The sequence below is a fragment of the Anastrepha obliqua genome, chromosome 5 (assembly GCF_027943255.1).
Source record: "Anastrepha obliqua isolate idAnaObli1 chromosome 5, idAnaObli1_1.0, whole genome shotgun sequence".
Taxonomy (NCBI): domain Eukaryota; kingdom Metazoa; phylum Arthropoda; class Insecta; order Diptera; family Tephritidae; genus Anastrepha; species Anastrepha obliqua.
In genome coordinates this window covers 62,610,849-62,634,732 of record NC_072896.1, presented here as the reverse complement: position 1 = coordinate 62,634,732, position 23,884 = coordinate 62,610,849, and the positions used below count along the sequence as shown (strand labels likewise).

The 23,884-nt window shown below is 39.0% G+C and overlaps 1 protein-coding gene across 2 annotated transcripts in view; it reads right to left on the bottom strand.

The window, feature by feature from the left end:
* The window catches only part of LOC129247215 (electroneutral sodium bicarbonate exchanger 1), a 108,303-nt gene that overhangs the window by 5,406 nt on the left and 79,013 nt on the right, over positions 1 to 23,884 (bottom strand). For both annotated transcript variants that reach the window (XM_054886239.1, XM_054886241.1), the window contains exon 10: positions 21,787 to 22,095. In XM_054886239.1, coding sequence (XP_054742214.1) covers positions 21,787 to 22,095 — 309 coding nt within the window. The remainder of the gene's footprint in view (positions 1 to 21,786; positions 22,096 to 23,884) is intronic.

Genomic DNA, 23,884 nt, shown 5'->3' with positions numbered 1-23,884 from the left:
ACAAATTACGGGCATTAACAGCGTTTGAAGGTGTTTAAGTTTTTACATAATATGTGTAGGCATTAAAAGTTAACCCTGATTATTGATTTTAATGACTTATTGATTGTACTTTAATACGGGTTGCCCATACTCGACGGCCCATGTGTTTTTTTTTAAATCAAAGAAAAACACAATTTTATTGATGTTGACGATAATAATCATTTTATTTGGTTCAAGTAGATTTGTTGACATCACTTTTTGAATATGATATGTCTCGCCTTGAGCCTGTACGGCGTATTGTGCCCGTTTTGCAGCATTTTCCATAGTTTTAGCTAACATTTCGGCTGGAATAGCGGCTATTTCCTCACGGATGTTGTTCTTGAGCTCTTCTATGGTCTTTGGCTTATTAATATAATTCTTTGATTTTAAATATACCCACAGGAAGAAGTCAGGTGGCGTTAAATCGGGCGAACGCGGTGGCCAGTCAAAATCGCCATTTTTCGACATCAAACGACGAGGAAACAATTTCTTCAAAAAATCGATTGTGGTGCGAGCTGTGTGTGGTGGAGCGCCGTCTTGTTGAATAATTGGCACCACAAAAGTGGTTATCATATCGCGATAACGCTCCTGATTGACGGTAACAGCTTGACCATTTTCATTTTCGAAGAAAAACAGCCCATTAATCGTTTTCGCTCTAACGCCGCACCAAACAGTGACTTTTTCGTCGTAAAGAATTTCGTGAGGATTTTCAGTGGCGTAAATACGGCAATTTTGCTTGTATACCGTCCCATTCAATCAAAAATGAGCCTCATCGGACATAATGATTTTGTTCCAAAATTGCTCGTCATCTTCAGCCATTTCGATGACTCTTTGAGCCCATTCCAATCGACGAGACTTATCCGCAGGCAACAATCTTTGCGTCAATTGAATCTTATACGAGTGTGGAAATAAATTCAAATCAATGCAGATAATTCGCTGTAAAGTGGTCCGAGTAATGCCGGACAATGCTGAGAACGGCGTTTTTGGGATGGCCTTGGCGACGTCTCAACACTGGCCCGTACAAGAGCAATATTCTCATCCGATCGCCTTGGTCGGTTTTGATTTGGCCTCTTTGGATTAGAAAGAGCATCACCAGTCGAAAGCTTTTCGCACAAACGTTTAATGGTGTTCTTAGAAGGCGCATTTTTCACAATATTTAATTTTTTATACGCACGTTGAGATTTCACAATTGACTTATTTTGTTGAATGTAAATTTCAACAATTTGGGAGCGCTCGCGTGCCATGTACTTTTCCATGGTAAAAATCTGCTTGGACTGACGCTTCCAACGCGGTATGTCACTAAGCGATCTGACGTCTCTGTCAAAAGATACAGGGTTGCCATATGGGTCCGTCGAATATGGGCAACCCTGTATGCAAGTGTGTAAGGCAAAATAACAAAGCGCTTGCGTAACTAAAGTGCGTAAACGAGTTTAATATATGGTATGTATGTAACAAGTAAAGAAGTACTAAATTCCGTTCGGGCCGATCCTTCTATACTCGCGTCCATTTTAATATTATCAGATGGACGGACGGAAACTTAGTCTTAATATATAAAAAGTGGATGTAGTTATTATCTGATCTTAATAATATTTATGTTGCATTGTCTTTTCGTTGATTTTAATACGATCTTATTTTGTTTCCTTACTGACCCACGCAAAAATATCTTATCTTTCCCTCGACTTATAGGTGGTAATATCAGAACGAAACTTAATCTTGACGTATAAAAAATGGGCGTGGCTCTATCGGACTTTAGTAAAACATGGGGATGAACGCTTACCAAGTTAGGGCAAGTTGTAATAAGTCTTTCAGGATACGCCGAGTTAAAAATAAACACACTTTCAACTAATGCTTAAATTATACTTTATTGTCAGAAAATAATATGAATATAATAAAAAAAAACGTTTGAGGCGCGTAAATCCGTTAGTGACCGTCGTGTTCGTCGTTCGTTCGTTTTCTGCCGTTGACGATTTTAAAATATCATGACAACAGCTTGTAGTTGCCATACATCGCTGTCATTTACGGTTGCCATGTGTTTATAGTCGGCCACTCCTTCATCGGTGCTTTCGTCACCCTCGCTAAGTTGTTTGTCAAAAGCTGACAGATTACTTCATGGTCGCAGTTTAACGGAAGAAAATATTGATGTGTAATGACGTTGTTTGCGTGAAGAATCTCGAAGATCGGTTATGACGCTTCGATCACGATCAAGAGTTTTGCTAATGATAAAGGGGCCTTTGTAACGAGGCTCTAACTTTCGTGATTCCCCCGTGCTTGCTGGTTCGTTCTCGGCTAAGACCAAATCTCCTACTTTGTATTGAGTTGGTGCGGTATGTTTTGCGTAGAAACGTATTTTGGATTTTTCTCGTTGTCGATTAACTCGCTCGGCTGCTGCTTATCGAAGATCGTTGATATCTATAATATCTTGCGTGTCGCTCTCGTTTAGAATTGTCATCAGTTTATTTTTGAGAATATCTCGTGGTTTGAATAAACATACTAACTCGTATGGGGTTTGACCTGTCATTTGATTACGTGTTGTGTTCCAAACCCATTGGATATCCCGTAGTTTGTCGTCTCATTTCCAGCAAGCACGTTCGTAGCATACTAAGCAATGTTCGGTTAGTGCGTTCGGCATGCCCATTCGCACGTGGTGTGCAAACAGCGTTTTGACTGCTTTGAGGTGCATGGTCCTTCTTATTTTATCGTCACCTGAGATGTTACATAGTTTGCAGGCTTTGAGTTGGCCAGGGTTTGTGCTTTCGACGAAGCTAATGAAGAAGTGAGTGTGTCGCTTTTGGCAATATACGCACGTCAAATTGCGGTAACATTCATATTCTGTGTGTGAGTGTGCTAAACAATTTTTGCTATAACCTTGTTCTTTGATGAACTTACATCGTTCTTACACGAATAGCTTGCTAAATTTTACACCGGACATCAAAGAGTGATTACTGTTGTATAATTTACATGAAGGTTATCGTTTCGGTTTAGTGAGAAAGGAGTTGGTTTTTCTCCTAAAATTGAACCTTTTGAGGGGCTACTTCTGAGATTCGTGATGTGAAACTGGGTTGAGGGTGTTTTTGTTTGTCCGGCTTTTATATGCTTAGCTGTTCGACCACTTCATATCGAGTGGTGAGGAACTGGTTCATTTTGGACCAGAGGAGTAATTAGTTCCTGGAATTAAGAGATTGCTCCCATAACGCAAGAGTTTTGTCTGGGAGTTTCGAGGAGCAGAGATATATTAGCAATGGGTTCCAACTTTCAGTGGAAACTCCATTTCCAGTATTTGCGGGCTGGAGGGTTTTTATTTGATTGTCAATCACAAATTTGAAATTAATATCACTAAGTGTGTAATTTTTTGTAATTAGCCCTTCCACGAGTTTTTTGTTTCCAGTGGTATAGTTTTTGGGCCTGAGATAATTTGGGGTGATATATGTAGGTACACTGCTGTGAACATGTTTCTTAATGATAGCCAGTTTTCGTAACCGCCATGAAAGACTTCAGTATCTCAAGCAGGTACTGTGAGTTAATTTTTAGGTTCGGGTTGTGTTTGGTTCATCATGAAGCCGGATGTGCTGCTGCTGGTGAGTTCAGAGTTTGGTTGGAATTTGCTGAGTAACTCGTTGATCCTCAACCTTGTGTTCAACCCGTTGTCGGTTGGGTCATATGTGATATTAGGAGGAGTTACGAGTACTTTTGTCGGCATTGCTCATATGTATCGCCTCGTTAGCTGCATCCAACAGTACTATGAGTTTGTTGAGTTGCTATTTGTCTAGTCGTGAAATTTCATAAAGAAATTTCTTTTATTGCTGGTGTGTGTCCTCGTCTTCGGCCTGAGATCTTAACCTCATTTTTGGGCCTTGAATTTGGAGATATTGGGGCTTTTTTCTTTTTTTAAATGCCTTCGCACCATATAGTAACCGTCGCTACTCCTCTTCTTTTGGATTTTTCCCTCCACCCCGGGACTGCTTCCGCATTGCTTCGAGGTAGAGGGCCAAGACGGCGTCCTAAGAAGGTCACTTACTTACTCACCCTGCGTCCAGGGTTGCCTGTTACGAGAAACCTATGCTCAATGTTATTCAGCATAACTTTCCATGTCATGCTTTTTTTTCGATAATATCTTCCACGAAATTTGTATACCCACTTTTTTAGATCGGGTATTAGTCTCGCTGTCCGTCTACCGTGCCGTTCAGAGCTCCATCTTGCCTGCCAAGTATGAGCGTCTGAACTCGAATATCGGAGAAGCGCGATTTTTGCCTCCCATCTCCGTTTGCGCTCTTGTGCTAGAATATCTTTAGGGATGGTTCCGACCGATGGAATCGACCGCTTTTACGGTTTCCTCTAATTGTATCAAAAAATCAGGGTTAACTGCTTTCACCTTTTCTAATTCAAGTAAAAGAGCGCCAGTTTTGGTCGTTCATATGCTTTTCACCGTTGTGGTTTTATCTGGCATGGTCTTTTCTCATATGCTTTTTAGGATTTCAGCATAACTGTGGTGTGGTATTCGCTCATTCTTCTTTTGATTCGGTTTCGCCTTCCTTACTCCATCATTCTGCGCTCCATCGCACGGTAATGTGGCTAGATTTTTGCCGGCCTACCACTTGCCATTTCTCAGGCTCTCGAACTCTTAGTTTCTTCGAAGAGTCGGGTGCCGCAGGACTTGGTGCATTTCGTTTTGTGGTTAAGGGAGTACTCCCCTGGACAACACCTGTTTTTCGAGCTTTTGCAAGGGTGTCACCTCCGATTTCTTGATAAGTCCGGCAAGAGACGTCTTTTGCCGATTTTCTCAGCACGAATCCAACCTCTTCTGCAGTTTTTCATGACGTCGAATAGTTCATCGAGCTCTGAGACTCCGGTCTTTATTTCTGTGGATGTATTCCTACTCTTCATTAGAACTGCTTTCATCCTCCTAAGCACTCTCAAAGATTTCTCTTCTTCAGCTCGCATTTTGAGTATAAACTCTTGTCGCGGAGATGCAGTTTCTTCCCTTTCTGTGTTTGCGTCCTCTGCAGTTACAGGTGTTTGTATCGGCGCTTTGGGCGCATTTGCAATATTTTCAGCCTTTTTTGACGTTACTTTTACGTCTAATTCTTGAGGCGTAATTTCAGTTCCTTCATTGGCCGTCTTTGATTTTTCTATAATTGGCAATCATCCGACCGTAAGAGGCGTATTACGAAAGGGCTCTGCTCTAGATCACCACCATTAATAATTTCTGCTGTTTGTCTTCTTTTTGTCTTTTTTCCATAATTTTTTCCAGACTTTTTTATTTAACCAGCGCATCGTGTGCAGGGGGGGGCGGGCTGAAATATTCAAGAGCGGGTGTACCCTCGGAGGCAATGCTCCTACCGCAGTTCCCTGAAGCCTCACCTACGCTTTACCGATCCCGGAAACACGGACGGACCAGCGCTCGCCAGGTGCAACGAAAGCTACTACTCTTTGGCCCAATAAACGCTTCCTGACCAGGGTCCAAGGCGGTTGGTTACTGATATACACCGGAGCTAACACATCGGCAGAGCGAACTCACATCACGCCTTTGAGGTCGCAGGTGGAAAGCCATAATGACCTATCCAGGGACTCCCAGTGCGCCCCGTTGCATACCGGTCATGCTTTTTGAATACAGTCGCACCTAACATGGTGAATAGACACTGACCAACACACATCCCAATATGGGAACAGACATGTGCTGGATTTTGTCACCTAACTTTCTAGCTAACTGTTACAAAGTCACTGAAACGAGGGACATCTTGACTAGGGTCCGCGGGGTCGGCGTACCCGTCACCTCGTTGAGGGAGATGCCCTCGCGGGGATTATATGGTTAATAAGTTAATTTGGTTTTCGAATAATGGGAAATAATCGGCAATGGGGGAATTATTTGAATTTTATTTACTTTAACTATCTTATTTTATTAAATTTATTTTAATTTTATTTTATTTTAGATAATGTTGTTATATTAAATATTACTTTGTTGGGTTTATTGAATCACCCTTTATTTTATAGTATTTAATTTTTATTTTTTCCTATTGAGTCATGCTTTATTTTATAGTATTTTATTTTTATTTTCTCTTATTGAGTGACCCTTTACTTTGTTAGGCGTCCTGTGCGGATAGCGGGACTTTAAGTAAAGTGTGGTTAAGTTTCGAGGGCCGGTATTGATTTTGAATAAAATACATTTTGTTTTTAGGAAATTATTGTCATTTCTCTTCATTATGATAATATTGGTATAGCTCAATTACGTGTGGAACAAAATATCGGCCAAATGGCCGCCGCGGCCTCGGCGGCACACCTCCATCCGATGGTCTAAATTTTCGATGATGCTGAGGCCGTTAATGTGCCGAATTATTTCATCGTTTATCTTTAGAATTGTTGTTGGCTTATCGACGTACACCTTTTCTTTTAAATAACCCCAAAGAAAGAAGTCCAACGGTGTGGAATTAGATGATTTTGGCGGCCAATTGACATCGCCGCGGCGTGAGATTATTCCGCCATCAAATTTTTCACGCAAAAGAGCCATTGTTTCGTTAGCTGTGTGACAAGTGCCACCGTCCTGTTGAAACCACATATCGTCCACATCCATATCTTCCAATTCGTCTCATGAAAAGTTCGTTATCATCAAAATAGTCAACAGTCACTTTTTGTGGGTGCATTGGTTTTTCGGCAATCACTCTTTGATTATGATTCGCTCAAATGCGGCAATTCTGCTTATTGACGAATCCACTGAGGTGAAAATGTGCCTCATTACTAAAGATGAAGTGCGCGATATGCATTTTGATTTGAACGCCCGTTTTCATAATAAGCCTGAATAACTTTAACGCATTGCGATTGTGTATCTTTTCATGGTTCAAATTGAGTCTAAAATTGAAAAATGCCAAATGAAAAGAACTTGACGTTTAGGTGTGGTTCACATGCAACATCGGCCCTTGAAATTTAACCACCCTTTATGTACCGACTTTATGTAAGCGGACAGTGGGATTGGGATCAGACAACGTAAATTCATATGAAATGGAAATTATAATAAGCAGAGAACGTAAATTCATAGAGAAGGCCCAGTCCCGGCCCGTTCCTCATTTTGGGCGCTAACAAAACACGGGTAAGAAATTCAACTCAGAAATTACTTCCCAAAAGTTAACAGTAGGAAATTAATTAATACGGCTGCAGGAGGGAAATGAGAGGGAGAGAGTGAAAAGCAAGTGTGAAAAAATGTAGCTTACATTAGCTTACATTTGCTTGCGTACAGAATAGATTTGTTCTTTTGATATGTCCATATGATTTGTATGCATGTTTACAGATTTGATCTTTTTGGGTTTTTATGAAAATTGCGCCACAATATGTATAGTATGTGTGCTAAGATCGAAACTGACTTAGAAAGAGCGAATCATCCAAAAATATGTACATACATATACATACATATTATGTCTGTCTAAGGCATCTTCTGTAAAACTTCGTTGACTTCCTTCCCCTTCAACCAAATCAAGTCCTTCATAGAGAATTGATTCATTATCAGGCACTCAGGAAGATAGCATATGCAAATTTAAATATGCGCATATACAGTGTGGGCCATATAGCGTTTGCTTTTTGAACCACCTATTTTTTTGAGAATGGTAACACAAATGACATGTCAAATGTGTTCATGTGTTTGACATTTACGAAATGGGACGCTATACGCTTGAACAAAATTGGGAAATATTGAAAACCTATTTCCAAAGTGGTGAGTCTTCTTCTTCTTTTCTGATTTTCACATCGGTGGCTACGTCAATAAGCAAAATTGTCGGATTTTGGGCTCAGAAAATCCACACGTTACTGTAGAGAAGCAAATGCATCCACAACGAGTCACTGTTTGGTGCGGTTTTTGGTCTGGCGGCAACATCGGGCCATTTTTTTTCGAAAATGAGAGAGGAGCCGCGGTTACAGTAAATGGTGAGCGTTACCGTGACATGCTCAACGAGTTGTTTCCAAAAATTGAAGAGGATGACATGGACGACATTTGGTTTAAACTGGACGGTGCAACTTGTCACACTGCCAAAGTTACACTCGAACTTTTGGCTACTGTTTTTGAAAACCGAATAATCAGCCGAAATTTAATCTTCAAAATTTAAAAAAGAAGTTTGAAAAAATATTGATTAGGTTTTTTTTATAGCCGATTCAAGAAGCAATTTTTACATGGCCCACCCTATACAATATACATATACATGATGTGTGTATGTATAGTAGGTGCACTTGCCAAATATTACGATTCCCTAAAACTTCTCAAGAAATTCAGCGCAAATTCATAGGCACAGCATTGTATGTACAGTAACTTTCAAATATGTACAATAACCTTAAAATACTCTGATTTCAGAATAATAATACGTTCACATATAAATAGATGATCTACTTTTTCGCGCTTTACTCAAAATGCGTGATTAAAAAGCGCGATTTTCCATACAAAATTTCTCTCCCAAAATCTGAGATTATAAAATAATCCCAGATAATAACGATACTTATTGACATAATATACAATCCTGTGTTTTCTGTGTTATCGATGGTTATTATTACGAATGTAAGGAGAAACATCAAAATAAAAACTAAATGAAATGGATGCCGGCAAAGAAAACAGGTCTTTAAATATAATTCTAATAAAATGTTTGCTAAATATTATTAATTATGGATTCATTTTACAGAAAAAAGCGTGTGTCCATAAACGTTTTGTCCTCCTTTTACTTATTATAAAATGTAATATGGAATTTCCCATGCGTATTGCTGCCATAATTTTTTGTAACCTCAGTAAAAGTCGCATACGGATTTCTACCAACTGTTTATTATTAGCAGCCAAGTTGCTATGGCAACTAGAATGATGGCCGCTAAGCCTGCGCCTATTAATGCATTTTGTTCTTGTAGTCGCTAGGCATAGAATTTTAGCTTTGAACGACATACGATCATTCGGATATTTACTCCCTAATTATTGTAAGACTATGATAAGGCGATGCTCCTGATGTAGGTCATGTTGGTTCAGTGCATTCATATGCGTGCAACACTATGTTTAATGAAAATGCAATTGAACTTAGTTGTCCCATAGGTGCAAATACGTTTCTTTGAAGTTTTCTTTTATTTATTTTAAATTTCAAAATTGTATACTATCTAGAAAATGCATACATATATTATTCCATGTAATAAATGTAAATTGAAAAAAATTTCGTTTGCAAAGGAACAAATAAATGCATATTCAAATGTAAATATGATAAGGCGATGCGTCATGAGATAGGCCATTGTTGCTCCAATGCATGGGCACGTATGTAACTCTATAGGAATTGAAGATGCAATTGAACTTTTGGGTAAACATAACTAATATAATATACATACATATGTACATATACATACATACATATATTGAGCAACACTTGTATGCTCTATGAGTTCTCGTCTAAAATTAATTTCGATTCGAAAAATTAGTAAAAATTTTCATCAAATTTGTATGAAGTTTTAAATTTACTAAAACTCACACAACAAAATGTGAGGTTGTTTTATACTGTATTTTGTTTAAATTCTTCTTTTTAGATTAAATCAACAAACATTAAAGTTTTGAATGTTGGAGCATAATTTCATAATTTCATAATTGTATTCCTTGCAAAATGCCGTCGGCATTCGTCAGTTTGTTTTCATACAGAAACAAAAACTGAGCAGAGCCAATGTACTTGTACATAATTCACTGTAATCAGCTCTGTTAAGTAGTTCCCCGCTGTCGAGTTGAGCGAGGTGAAAAAGTCTTCGCGGTTTCACTTCATTTTTGGCAATTCACACTATTCGTAGCTCGTGAAACTTCTCTATACATTAACGTTCTTTGAGCCTTCTCTATGCAGTTACGTTCTCTGCGCACAATAGATAAGGGTCAATCCAGAGTTCTTATTTCGTTGTTTCTTGTTCGTATACATATGTATGTACGCATGCACATGTAGACAAATCAATGTTAATTTGTGCACATACATACCGCAGTGTATCTTTCGTTGAATTTGCCGCTGCCATCTGATTGATCAAATTTTTAAATCGGTCGTTAGCCAGAAGAACTAAGCGAAGGACACAGTGCGGAATAAATGCCCCGAGGTCAGTTAAATTCACAAGCGACGACAATTTTCTGACTACACCAGTTTCAAAAGCCATCCTCAGTGGTCGACCCGCTGAAGGTATCGGATACTGGCACCACCGCCGGTACGAGGGGTGCCTTTTATATGTCGGGATTAGAGAACAAAAACAAATTTTAATCATCGAAAATCACTTTATTGTTTTTCAAAATATTCTCCATGATGATCTATACACTTTTGCATGCGTTTGAACCAATTGTCGAAGCACTTTTGTCACTCTGAATGAGGTACCTCCAAAACATGCATTCTGAATGCCGCAACCGCTTCTTCAGGTGTCGAAAAACGTTGACATCTCAATTTGTTTTTTACGTACGGGAATAAAAAGAAGTCATTCGGTGCCAAGTCACGACTATACGGCGGATGACCCATTAATTCGATGTTTTGGGTGCTCAAAAATGCAGTTGTTTGAGCCGATGTGTGAGAGCTGGCATTGTCCTGGTGAAGAGTGATCCGTCTTTGGCGATTGGTTTTCCTAATTTCTTGGAAGACAACTGGCAAACAAATGGTTGTGTACCACTCAGAATTTACTGTTCTGCGTTGTTCTAGTGGTACGGTTGCGACATGTCCAGTTTTTCCGAAAAAACAGGCGACCATTTGTTTGGAAGTGCTTCGTGCGCGAACAACTTTTGTTGGATTTGGCTCATCTTGAAACACCCATACAGTCGACTGCTGTTTACTTTCGGGCTCATACGCGTAAATCCATGATTCATCACCTGTCACGATGTCATAGACGTGTTTCGAAGCCCCGCGATTGTATTTTTTGAGCATTTCCTTCGACCAATCGACACGAGCCTTTTTTTGAGCGATTGACAAATTGTGTGGGATCCAACGCGAACAAATTTTTTTGACAGTCAAATGTTTATGCAATATTTAATGTATGCTGGTCCCACTAATGCCTAAGATTGTCTCAATCTCACGATGGGTCACATGACTATCTTGCAATATCAGTTCGCGCACAGCATCAATGGTTTTCGGAACAACAACTGATTTTGGACGACCTTCACGAAATTCGTCTTGGAGTGAACTACGACCACGATTGAATTCACCATACCATTGATAAACACTGGTCCTTGATGGAGCTTCATCGCCAAAAAATGAATTAAGTTCATCCATGCAATGTTGCTGAGTTAATCCACGTCGAAAGTTGTAAAAAATAATCGCACGAAAATGTTCACGATTTAATTCCATTTTTGGACCGAGATGAGTCTGCCAGATTGCAACACCAGAGTTGCCAAATCCCGACATAAAAAAGGCACCCCTCGTATAATTGATTTGCCAAATACTCCTGTAGCCAAGGGAGTCATCTGCCGCCGGAAGTGATGTTTCAGCCTATGCAAAAATGTATAACCGCGCTTGAATACAGCCTCAAAATTGCCTAAGAATTGGCCAATATCATTGAGCAACTTAAGCTCCGATTCGGCCGCCCAGAGCAATTAATTCGAAGCCAACTACCCCATGTTGGAGAAACTGCTCTGATATCGAAAAGCTCAGTGGTAAAGTTGATACCATTTGCAACGAAGATTAGAAACGTTTATGAACTTTTACGTTCTGCGTGTGGCAAGACTCCTAGATGAGCTTGTTGGGAAGTTACCCATGAGCAAGCGTATCGAATGGGCAGTATTCGCATCATCTTTACAGCCTTATGCAACGGTTCAGCATTTTAGCGATTCTCTCACTCAACTTGCCAATGTCATCTGCACGGTTTACTATGGGAAAGAAGCGAAAGACTCGAAGTGCCGGGTTGTGCTGCACGCTGCCGGATCACAACGTCATTCATCCTGCCCTATTTGCCAGGGCCAACATTAGCCAGGCGACTGTACCCAGTTGGGCCAACTTATAGTACCAAAGAGGTTGGAGGAAGTGAAACGACGACATCTTTGCTTTTCGTGTCTCAACGTTGGACATTTAATTACTACTTATTATATATATTTTTTTAATTTCTTGCTATATTTCACTTTTTAAGAATCAGCGTTTTTTGATTTCTGTGATGAATACTCGTATTAAGGTATATTTCTAAATGTTTCAAATTGGGTTATTATTATTATAATGTGAGTTTCATTCTGAAGCCATCGTTGATATTTCTTGCTGTCCGCCAGAGAAGAGAAGGTTTGACCAAATGACAATTCTGTCCAACGTACTTCAGATAAGCTTAATATGTCAATTTTCAAACGTGTATGCCGTAGATTTCAAATTGTGCACTTGTGTACAAACGCACATGCATATAGTTGGCGGCAAATTAAACACATAGAATATATGAACTGGAAATGATAATAAGTACAAATGGAATATGTGCAATCGAAATAATCAGGAGTCCTCAACATCCCCGCCTCCGTAAATCAACCCGATTCACCACCATTATCGTCCAGAACATTCGATTTGAAGACGGCGTGGCACATTAAACACTCGAAGTGCGTACGTCAGCTCGTCTGATCTCACCATCTGCTCCTCCATGCAAGCGTTCCACCTCGCCTCGACAGCAGTCCCGGCGAGATACATTGGGATCGCATATGAAGTGGAGGTCATCTATCAGCAGAGGTTTTGTTCTTTGGCACCATTTAACCCGGCGTGTCAATGTCGGAAAATATTCATCGCTATCCATCTTTTCCAAAAGCGGTCCCTTAGTTGTCGAGCAAGACGCTACTGTTGTCGAAGAAATCATGTATTTCCCAGAACTTCGTTGGCAATCGGTGTTCGGGGTGTGTTGGCTTCATCCAGAAGGAAGTCATTTGGGGTCAGCGTCTGTTGACATTGATGCGAAAATGCGTCAACGGCCGAGAATTCATAATATTTTCTACCTCGATTAGGACGCAGTTGAACGTGTGCTGCCGTGGCGACGTTTCCTTCAATATTCCTCAATATTCATAATACTCTCTTTGACGCACTGCACCAATCGTTCCCAAGCGCCCCCCTCTGCCGGGTTGAAAGGCGAGTTAAAGATCCCCTATACGCCCTGTTGCGACAGCTCACTCCGCAGGCGATTACAATCGAAGACTTCACTGAAGCGCTTTGCTTCCATGTCAGCACAGACGAAGTTCTCCCCATTATCGGACCTCAGACGTACGCGAACGCCGCGACGATTTATAAAGTTGCCCATTATGACTATACATGGTCAGTGTACGCTTGAATCTACAATGGTTCGGAGGACGTGCCGCTCAGGAGCCAGGAATTCCCATCCACCAAATCACTCTAACCGAAAACCTTTAGAGCAGGGTCACAACACTGGAGAAGGCATTTAGTAGGGCCCACAAAACGTCCTGCCCCAGAAACTTTAGCTCCTTGGTGGAGCAGTAAGCTCTCAAAATTAAGGGAAAAATCTAGATCAACGTTTAACCTCAGCTACTCGACTGGAAATTGGGAATTGTACAAAGAGAGTCGGAGACAGTTCAAGAAGGCAATTAGGGCCGCCAAGAAAGAACACTGGAGCGAATTCTGTTCGACAATCGAGTTCATCAGGGATTCTGCTAGGCTTAGCCGTGTTCTGTCCAAAGATCATTCAATGGCTTCTTGGGTCAAGAAGCCTGATGGTACTTGGACTGCTACGACAGAAGAATCGCTAAAACTTCTGCTAAACACGCATTTCCCGGGGTGCAGCGCCCACGAAAGTGTGAGGGGAAATATCAGGCGGAGCCAATATAATCCACAGCATCTTGCAAAAGAAATAATTACAAAGGAAAAAGTTGCATGGGCAATTAAATCTTTTTCACCTTTTAAATCTTCGGGGCCAGATGGGATCATTCCAAAGATGTTACAGGAAACCTTGGACTGTATCCTACCATGGCTAGAGGAAATTTTTAAAGATAGTTGGAAACTAGTCAAGGTCGTCTTCATTCCAAAAATAGGCAGGAGGAGACATGAATCAGCTAAGGACTATAGGCCAATCAATCTTTCGTCTTTCCTGTTAAGAACTTTTGAAAGACTTTTGGATATATATCTCAGAAGCTCTTTGGGAGGCTCTGGTATATCGACTGCACAACATGCGTACCTTAAAGGCAAATCTATGGAGACAGCGCATCACGAGGTAATCCGAACAATAGAGGGCTCTCTAGAGAACAAACATTATACCATGGCGGCATTCTTGGATATAGAAGGCGCCTTTAACAATGTTAGTACAGATGCCATCCAACGGGCGTTGATAGACTTGGAGGTGGACAATTGCATCAGTAATTGGGTCATCTCCATGCTAGAAACCAGGATCATCAAAGCTAATATGGGTAATATCAGCATAACCAAGAAGGCCCACAGGGGGGAGTATTATCTCCACTTCTCTGGTTATGCGTTATTAGCAAATTCTTAACAAAACTTAATAGAGGTGGGGTAAAAGCGGAGGCGTACGCTGATGATGTGGTGTTAATGGCGTCAGGACTGTGCCCTAATACGATCAGTGGGATCATCCAAAGAGCGTTAGGCGAGCTTAACTCTTGGGCCACAGGCTGTGGCCTAGGTTTAAACCCATGTAAAACAGAACATATACTTTTCACCACCAGATATAAGGTACCAACTTTTACCCTACCAAATATTAACGGACAAACTCTCTCACTATCACCCAGCGCAAAGTACTTAGGGGTAATTTGGACTCCAAACTTAGCTGGAAATTAAATGTCGAAGAACGGCTAAGGAAGGCAGAAATTGCTTTACATGCCTGCAAACGTATGCTTGGAAGAATATGGGGTCTTCAACCTAAGCATGCATTATGGTTGTATAAGACGGTTATACGACCTATTTTATCGTATGGTTCGGTAGTTTGGTGGAAGGCTCTAGGGAAAGAGTACAATACCAAATTACTCGGTGGAATACAAAGATCAGCATGTGCAATGAGAGGACTGTCCTAGTAGCGTTGGACCTGAAGAAGGCTTTGGACACAGTCAGCCATTCCCTGCTACTAGATGATATTTATCAGTCGACACTCCCGCCAGGGCTGAAGAGGTGGTCCGCAAACTACCTGAGCGGTCGTCACTCGTCAGTGATTTTTCGAGATCAAACATCAAAGCAGAGGAAGATTAAGCAAGGTGTACCGCAGGGTGGTGTCCTTTCTCACTTGCTGTTCAACTTCTACATCTCGAAGCTCCCCCAACCACCAGAGGGAGTCTCCCTGGTCTCATACACTGACGACTGTACGATAATGGCGTGGGGCAATGTCATCGATGGCCTGTGTTCCAAACTGAACAGCTACCTCACCGACCTTTCTCGCTTTTTCACTGCGAGGAATCTCCAACTTTCCCCCACTAAGCCCACGGCGACCCTCTTTACCACCTGGACAAAGGAGATCAAACTGTCCCTTAAGCTAAAAGTCGACGACACACCAATTCCTACGGTAAACAACCCCAAAATTTTGGGTGTAACCTTCGACAGTTTGCTCTAAAGTCCAAATCGCAACAAGGTCCTCAAATCGCTTGCCGGCAGCACTTGGGGCAAAGACAAAAAACTGTTGCTATCGACATTTAAGGCAATTGGTCGGCCAGTTCTGAACTATGCTGCGCCTGTCTGGTCGCCTGGAACTAGTAACACGCAGTGTATAAAGCTACAGACATGCCAAAATACTGCCATTCGGACAGCGACCGGTTGCCTCCTGATGTCCCCTGTTCAACACCTTCACAACGAGGCACAAATGCTCCCAGTAATGGAGCATAACAGACTGCTCAGCAAGCAGTTCCTGCTAGGATGTTACCGCAAGTTTCACAACTGCAGACACCTGCTTGAGCCTGAGACGCCTCCCAGGCACGTCAGGAGACACCTCTTAAACTACGCCGACGAAATCCAGGACAAAACTGACCGACATTTACTGGACCAGACAGTGTTTAGACAGTCAATAACCGACATTCAACGGGAGACCGTCACTACCTTCTTAAGCTCCCGTCCTGAGAATGCCGTAATCAGAGTCCAACCAACACCTATAGCAGATGAAGAGCTCTAGCTTCCTTGTGAGACACGTGTAACACTGGCACAATTACGTTCTGGATACTGTTGCAGGTTAAACTCCTACTAATCCAGAATCGACCCCGACATACCAAACATATGTCCTGCATGTGAAGGCACCCCGCACGACACTAACCACCTTTTCGCATGCCCTCTAAAACCGATTCATCTAACACCCCTCTCCCTCTGGACCCAACCCGTCGAAACAGCATGTTTCCTGGGCCTACTTTAGATGAGCTAGACAAAGAAAAAAAAATCTTAAAAATAATTATTTCAAGAAGTTTAAATCTACTAAGAATCATTTTTATTTCATTAAATATAAACACACGTTAGAGGATTTCAACGATTTAAATAAATCTCTCTATAATACAATATCTATATGTATTAATAAGATGAAGTTGGACATTTAAGCAAATTCTAAAACCTTCTGGAAATACATGAAATGTAGAAGGAGGGGTGCCAGTGTTCCCACTGGTATCGTTTTAGATAATAGTCAAGCGGGAAGTCCAAGTGAAGCGGCAAATTTATTTGCTGAGTTTTTTAAATCAAATTTTGTTGATGAAGAACTTGATTTTTCGTGCGACTTTTCTTCTGACTTAGTATATGCGCTGAACTTTGGAGCTCTTAGCCTTTTTCCTGAGGATACTAGTAATGCTTTATTTAAATTGAAATCATCCTATCAAGCCGATGCTGATGGACTTTCAGCAGTTTCGATAACAAATTGTCCGGCAGTGGTCTATCCTCTGAAAATTATTTTCAACAAATCTTTATCGTAGGGGTATTTCATTGACGGTTGCAAGCTCTCTTTCAGTACGGCCTTCTTTAAGAGTGGCAATAAAAATGACGTTAGAAATTCTAGGTTTATTTCAACGCTATCGACTATTTCCAAAATTTTGAGCACGTGGTCAATGCAAAGCTGAGCCTTATGGTTAAATCTTTAATTTGTTACTAAAAGATCTACAGTGTCTAATCTTGATGTTTTTAGTAAATACTGCGTTGTGAGTGAACCAAGAATGGCTAAAAAACAACGTTCCGAACTTCATAACGTCCACACATTGGCTCTCAAATTCACTAGACGCGAATCCGATGGATTATTTTCTTTGGGCCATTTTGGAAAGAAAGGTCCGAACTAAAGGATTCACCAATCCCGAGGCGCTGAAAAAAGCCATGGTCCGCGAGTGGGCCAAAATACCTGCAAGTCACATTCGGGCACCTTGCGATTCGTTTATGGACCGTCTGAAGGCCATAGTCAAGGCCTTGGTGATGGTCATATCGAGCAAAAATAAATTGATTCCTAAGTTTGGTTATTTTCACACATTTTTTACTTTGAATTGAATAAAAGTAATTTTCCAAACTAAATTTATGGCCTGTAGAAACTGATTTGTCATTGAGGAATGACAGAGTAATAAATTATTGTAATAAATTAGGTTAATCAAGAGGGGCTATATCATAGTATAACAATAGCCTATGTGCTTATAGGCTATTATTTTTTTTTTTAATTTTTGGATTCTCCATCGTCGATTTTACAATATATGTGGTCAAAATTTTGTCAAATTCTAGTTGCACAAAGTGGGTCAAAACTTCAGTCAAAAAATAATAAATATTTACAGACATAACGAGATTTGAGTGAGAGCTACTTTCGACAAAAAGTTTGAAATTCATTTTCTCAAAACATCAAAAAATTTATAGGCTATTTTAATACTAAGTGGACGATATGAAACATGTAATAATTTTAACTTGGTGAACCAATGTTATAAGTTCAACTAATTATGTATACATAAAATTTATTATTAGAAATACGTGCTAATTTAATATGAGATGGTTTAAGATGTCAATACTTGCTTTCAGTTTTCTAATGATGAATGAGAGGCAATGTTACGAGTATGATGTGCACCCTAAATTTCAGAGCATTGATCATTAAATAATCCTGATCGATTTATTAAAAAGTTAATTTTATTCATTCATCTAGTAAACGTAAATTTAATAAATGCTATTACATTTGTATTAAAATTATAGTTTTTGTTGATTAAATAACCAATGTACTTAGTTTTCCTTAATTTTTTAATACTGTACTAATTAGCTACTTTGAGTACTTTTTACAAGCTTTAGGAAAGAAGGAGAAAACATTTTTCCCTCTTTCTCAATCCTTCGTAAGTGGAGGAATCATGTCCGGTAGCTATATTTCGGTGAAGATGTCAAAAGTCAAATAACTAACATGACTGCTAAAGCCATTAAGTGGAACAAAAAAAATAATTATTTCGATAACTGTTACAAAGAAGATAAGTGGTAATTTAATTTTTTTTCATAATTTCTTCTCAATGTTGACCGTTTTGGTCGACCTTTAAAGACAAAATATCGCAAAAGCGTGAACTTTTTGGTGGAAATCAAAATCGAGTCAGTCGTCAATTTATCTGGAGGGAATAAAACCCCTGAGTAATTTCAGAAAAATCATTATATATATACATATATATAATGTATATAATTGGCGCGTACACCCTTTCGGGTGTTTAAACGAGCTCCTCCTCCTATTTGTAGTGTGCGCCTTGATGTTGTTCCACAAATGGAGTGACTTACAGTTTCAAGCCGACTCCGAATGGCACATATTTTTATGAGAAGCTTTTTCATGGCAGAAATACACTCGGAGGTTTGCCATTGCCTGCCGAGGGGCGACCGCTATTACAAAAATGATTTTCTTCATATTGGTGTTTCACTGAAATTCGAACCCACGTTCTCTCTGTGAATTCCGAATGGTAATCACGCACCAAACCATTTGGCTACATTGGCCGCCATCTACTAAAATGTACTGTGCGGTGGAATAATGGGCCCGTTTTTCTTGGAAGATGAAAGTAAAATAGTTGTTACTATCAAGATGATGATTTCTTGTGGCCTGAGCTTGAAGAAATAGACATAGACAATCTTTATTTTCAATAGGATAGAACCACAAGTCACATAACACCGGAAAACATTCCATTATTGTTATCTAAGTTTCCCGGTGGTTTAATTTCACGTAATGGTGAAATGAACTGGCCACCTAGATCATGCGATCTAACTCCACTAGACTATGTTTTGTGAGTTTTTTTTTGAAAAGTAAACTCACCGTGAATAAGCCAAGAATAATTCTAGAGTTGAAACACAACGTTCGGATCGGGAACTCAATACAATAATATGTGTGCAAGTCCTCGAAAATTGGAATTCTCGTATGGCAACCTGTAGACTTGCTCATGGTAGGCATTTAAATAACCTTATTAAACATTTATTTTGATTAAAAATTGTGCATTTTGAAAGAATCTAAGTTCTAAACATGCTTTATTTTAAACCATCTAGGCAAGTTTTTTGAAATACAATTTACTTTCCTTTCATTTTGTATATTCGTATATAAAATAAATCGAAAAAATGAGCTACCATACTTGTTTTCTGAGATTAATGTTTTGTTACATGCCACGCATTATCCTTTCGTTTGTTTGAAATAAAATAATTTCGTCATGAAACTACCTTCTGTTTTGTATCATGTTGACAATTATTTTTATAAAACGAAACAAATACCAAATTATCGAATTGTTACCGACAAAATTGTCATTGTCACTTATGTACATATGTATGTATTGTATGAAATTGACCCTAATTTAAAATTTGCCTAAGAGAACGTACAATCTCAATCACTTTTAAGCACGTTGTAACAAATTAAATACTCGGACATACAGTTTGTCAAGAATGTGTTTTGAAATAGAAACTAAATTCAATTTTTCGACTTCATTAGCAAAACATAGCACTCTTTATTTATCTTTGACCTCTTTTTTGTACTGATCCATATTTAAAGGCATTAATAAAGGTAATTAATAAAAAGAGGTGGTCTGTAAAGTCGGTTTACTGACGATAGTTTAACGTGACAACGTCATAAGAAAATACTGATGGAATGGTTGCAATTATCAAAAGAAAATTTAAATTTTATTTGTTTGATAGATATTTTGTATGGATTTAGAGAAGGAGGTAAATGGAATCGCAATGGAATTGATCAAGTTACATTTACACAAACGTGAAAAATTACGAAACATTTATCAAATTTATGAAAGATATGTTCAATTTCGGTTGTGCATCAGATGTTAATAAGTCAACAACACTAAGAGGCAACAACATCGATTTGCCTTTTTCAAGACACATTACACTCGAAACACCCCCTTTCATTTCCTACTTTTCCTATCATCGTCCTATTCTCAACAGAGAAATGGTTCATTACCATGCACACAGGAAGAAGGCATATACAAATACAAGTATGTGAATTTATATACAAATGCGAATACATATACATATACATACATACATATGCTCATTCAAGTAGGAGAGAGCCAGATATCGAACGTTGCCCTATGCGGGGACCGATTGTGCTCTTTGTCGTTCGTTCCGCGCTTTCGCTTGCAGTTCAAGCAATGTAACGACCATGAGCAAGATAACGACGATTGAGCAAGATAACGACACATTTTATCGTGCGTGCAGCCGGCTAAATCGAATTATAAGACGTTATCACGTCAAAAAACTTCAAATTCATTGAAAAAAACATCAACTAAAGTAACAAAAACAAATAACACATTATTTCGACACTGTTAATGAACTGCTTTTACATTCTGCCTTTTCAATTTCTTTAGAAGGTGTTGCGCGATTAACTACGATTTACCGTTATCTTTGCCTTGCAATGACCACTTTGATTCTTTCGTTTTACAATTCAGTGAACAATTTTTGCTTTATTAAGACTTAAAATTTAAATATTGAGTTTATAAAATGCCTTTACAAAGTTGAAATGAAATTCCCACGGTTAATTTTGAAAAAGTTCCGTTATGGTTTAAGGAGGCATTTCAAGTAAATGAGTAGGATACTTGGTGTTTATTGACAGCACAATGGACGCCAAACCATATTTAAATGTATTGAAAAAAAAAGAACTTAGTCGGCAATGCTAATAAATTTGGCTTTACCACTGACAATAAACCAAATATTAAATTTTACAAAGATAACGATCCAAAGCATAAGGAACATAGCATGCAGATGTGACTCTCTACAAATGCGGTAAAGTTATAAATCCACCAGCCCAGAGTCCCGAAATAAACGTGATTTGTGGGTCTTTTTGAAGAAAAGGGTCGCTAAGAGATATCCAAAGAGTACAGCTGCATTAAAAACTGCAATAATAGAGGAATGGCTGAATATACCGAACGTATACGGCATAAACAAACAGGTTCATTCCATGAAAAAGCCACTGCAAAATGTTATTGAAGTTAGATATTAAATTAATCAAAGAATTATGTATTTCATTAAAAAGTCTGCATTAGAGTTTGTAAAAACAGTTTTTTGACAGCGTCAAAATATTGTGTTATTTGTTTTTGTTGCTTTATTTGTTGCTTTTTCCAAAGAATTTGAAGTTTTCTTATTAATGCAGTGAATAAATGTGAATCAGTGCAAAAAGAAATCAAAGATAAATAAAGAGTGCTATGTTTTGCTAATGAAGTCGACTTGAAACGCACAAAAAAAATGTTAGTTTAACCTATTGTCCTTATATACTAAGTAGGTACATTAAGTCGGTTATTGCACCCACAAGTTTCTACGAATTTTTAGATTGACTGTAGGTAATCATGAAAAGTTTGAGGTGTAAAACAATGAGTGCTTTTATATTTGCAACTAATTTGAATGGGAAAAACCATAATATAAAGTTTTATTTTAACAAGCTGCTTGCCGCTTCAAATTCTTTATCATTGTTGATTTTAATTACTTTTTGTTGTTTCGATGTAGACGATTCACCCAAACAGCATCTCTTAAGTTTTGTTAGGCAACCCACTTCGACATCCGATTGATGTGTACCATTGTTATCAGCTGATTTCTTTATTTCAGGCATAATATCATCCAGTATTTTCAGTTCTTTGGTGGTAAACACTAAGTCCAAGGCCTTACGTATTCCGATCATAACAACCAACATTAAAGGAAAAAGAATGGATGTCTCCGAGAAAGATTTTATAAGCCATAATATTATAAGACAGGCTAGTTGTATAGCTGTGAAGAGATGAACCCTTTTAATTGGAACCTGTAATAACAGAAATTAAGTTATAGTCAAAAAGTTAAATACATATATCTTAATAAATTAATTAGAAGATTTTATTATCAAAAAAATGTTTATAATTTTACATACATTTTGAAAACTAGGTAACCCAAGCTAATTTATGTATATACAGTGTCCGATACTCGCAGTGTAACCAATTAAAAAGGCCATAAATTTAGTTTGGAAAATTACTTTTATTCAATTCAAAGTAAAAAATGTGAGAAGATAATACAAAATTAAGAATCAATTTACTTTTGCTCAATATGAACATCTTTTGCCTTGACTGTGGCCTCGAGACGAAACGAATCGCAAGGTGCCCGAATGTGACTTGCAGGTATTTTGGCCCACTCGCGGACTATGGCTTTTTTCAGCGCCTCAAGACTGGTGAATCTTTTAGTTCGGACCTTTCTCTCCAATATGGCCCAAAGAGAATAATCCATTGGATTCGCGTCTAGTGAATTTGAGAGCCAATGTGTGGACGTTATGAAGTTCGGAACGTTGCTTTTAGGCATTCTTGGTTCACTCGAGCGTTGTGAGACGGTGTTGAGTCCTCTTGAAACGTCCATAATCTGCCAACGAAATGTTTGTCTGTCCACGACTTCAAAGCAGCCTCCAGTATATATCCCCGATAATATTTCGCATTGACGTCGGGCTCGATGAAACGATTGGAGAGCGCCTATCTGAGGTTACAGTGACCCAAATCATTACCTGTGGCGGGTGCTGCCCCCTGGTGGCCAATGGATGGCTCAAATTCTCGTATGTGACTGTCGGTCAAATTAATCCTATCGTTTCGGGAGTTTACAAATTGTTGAATTTTAAAAATTTTTCTCGTCAGAAAACGCAATGTTCGGAAATTGACCGCTTTCGGCCAAGCGAAGCAACTCCTTCGCTCTTTTAAGTCTGACTTGTTGCTGCTTTGGTGTGAGGTCATGCGCCTTTTGGATCTTGTAAGGCCTGACTTTGAGATCATTTTTCAGTTTGCTGCGGATTCTATGGTCAGATACTTTCAGTTCTTTCGACATTTTTTTGTTTTTATCCCAATTTTATTACATCTGTCCATGGACACTTAGTAAGTTTTATAGCTTGGGTGGGAGATATAGTAAAGGGTTTTCCAATAACAGGTGTTATGAATGAATGGATTGCGCTATCGAGAGATGATTAACAATTTTTTATGGCCGGAATTAGATGGTATTGATCTGGCGGTACGTGCCACAAAAGCAACGAAACCATTGACCTTTCACGGGAAAAGTTTCCGGACCGTGTTATCTCTCGAAGAGGTGATCACAATTGGCCACAGATATCTTACGATTTAACACCTTGTGACTTTTTTCTTTAGGGCCACGTGAAAGAGGAGGTCTATGCCAACAGCTCAGAGTCGATTCAAGACTTCAAAGAAGGAATTCGTGAGGCTATCGAGGACATAAGGCAGCCAATTTGTAATGAAATAAACATCCGATCATTTATATTAAAAGATAGCATTTTTCTTTAAATCTCAAAATAACACCTCTTATTAAAAAACTCTTTATATTAGCAACAGTAATATACTTAGGTATAGTGTGTCAAAATAGTTTTTGTATCTGCTAATGCTGTTGGTGTGATTCGCTTTACTCTTAATTTCTGCGTCAGTTCCATGTGCGTTATTTTTTGTACCTCTTGGTCGAATAGGCTAGTAATTTCTGTATATGTTTCCTACTGTATTTCCGGATTACGTCTTTAATGGGATCAAGTTTTAAGTCGCGATGTAAGTCTTCATTTGTTATATATATGTTTCAGC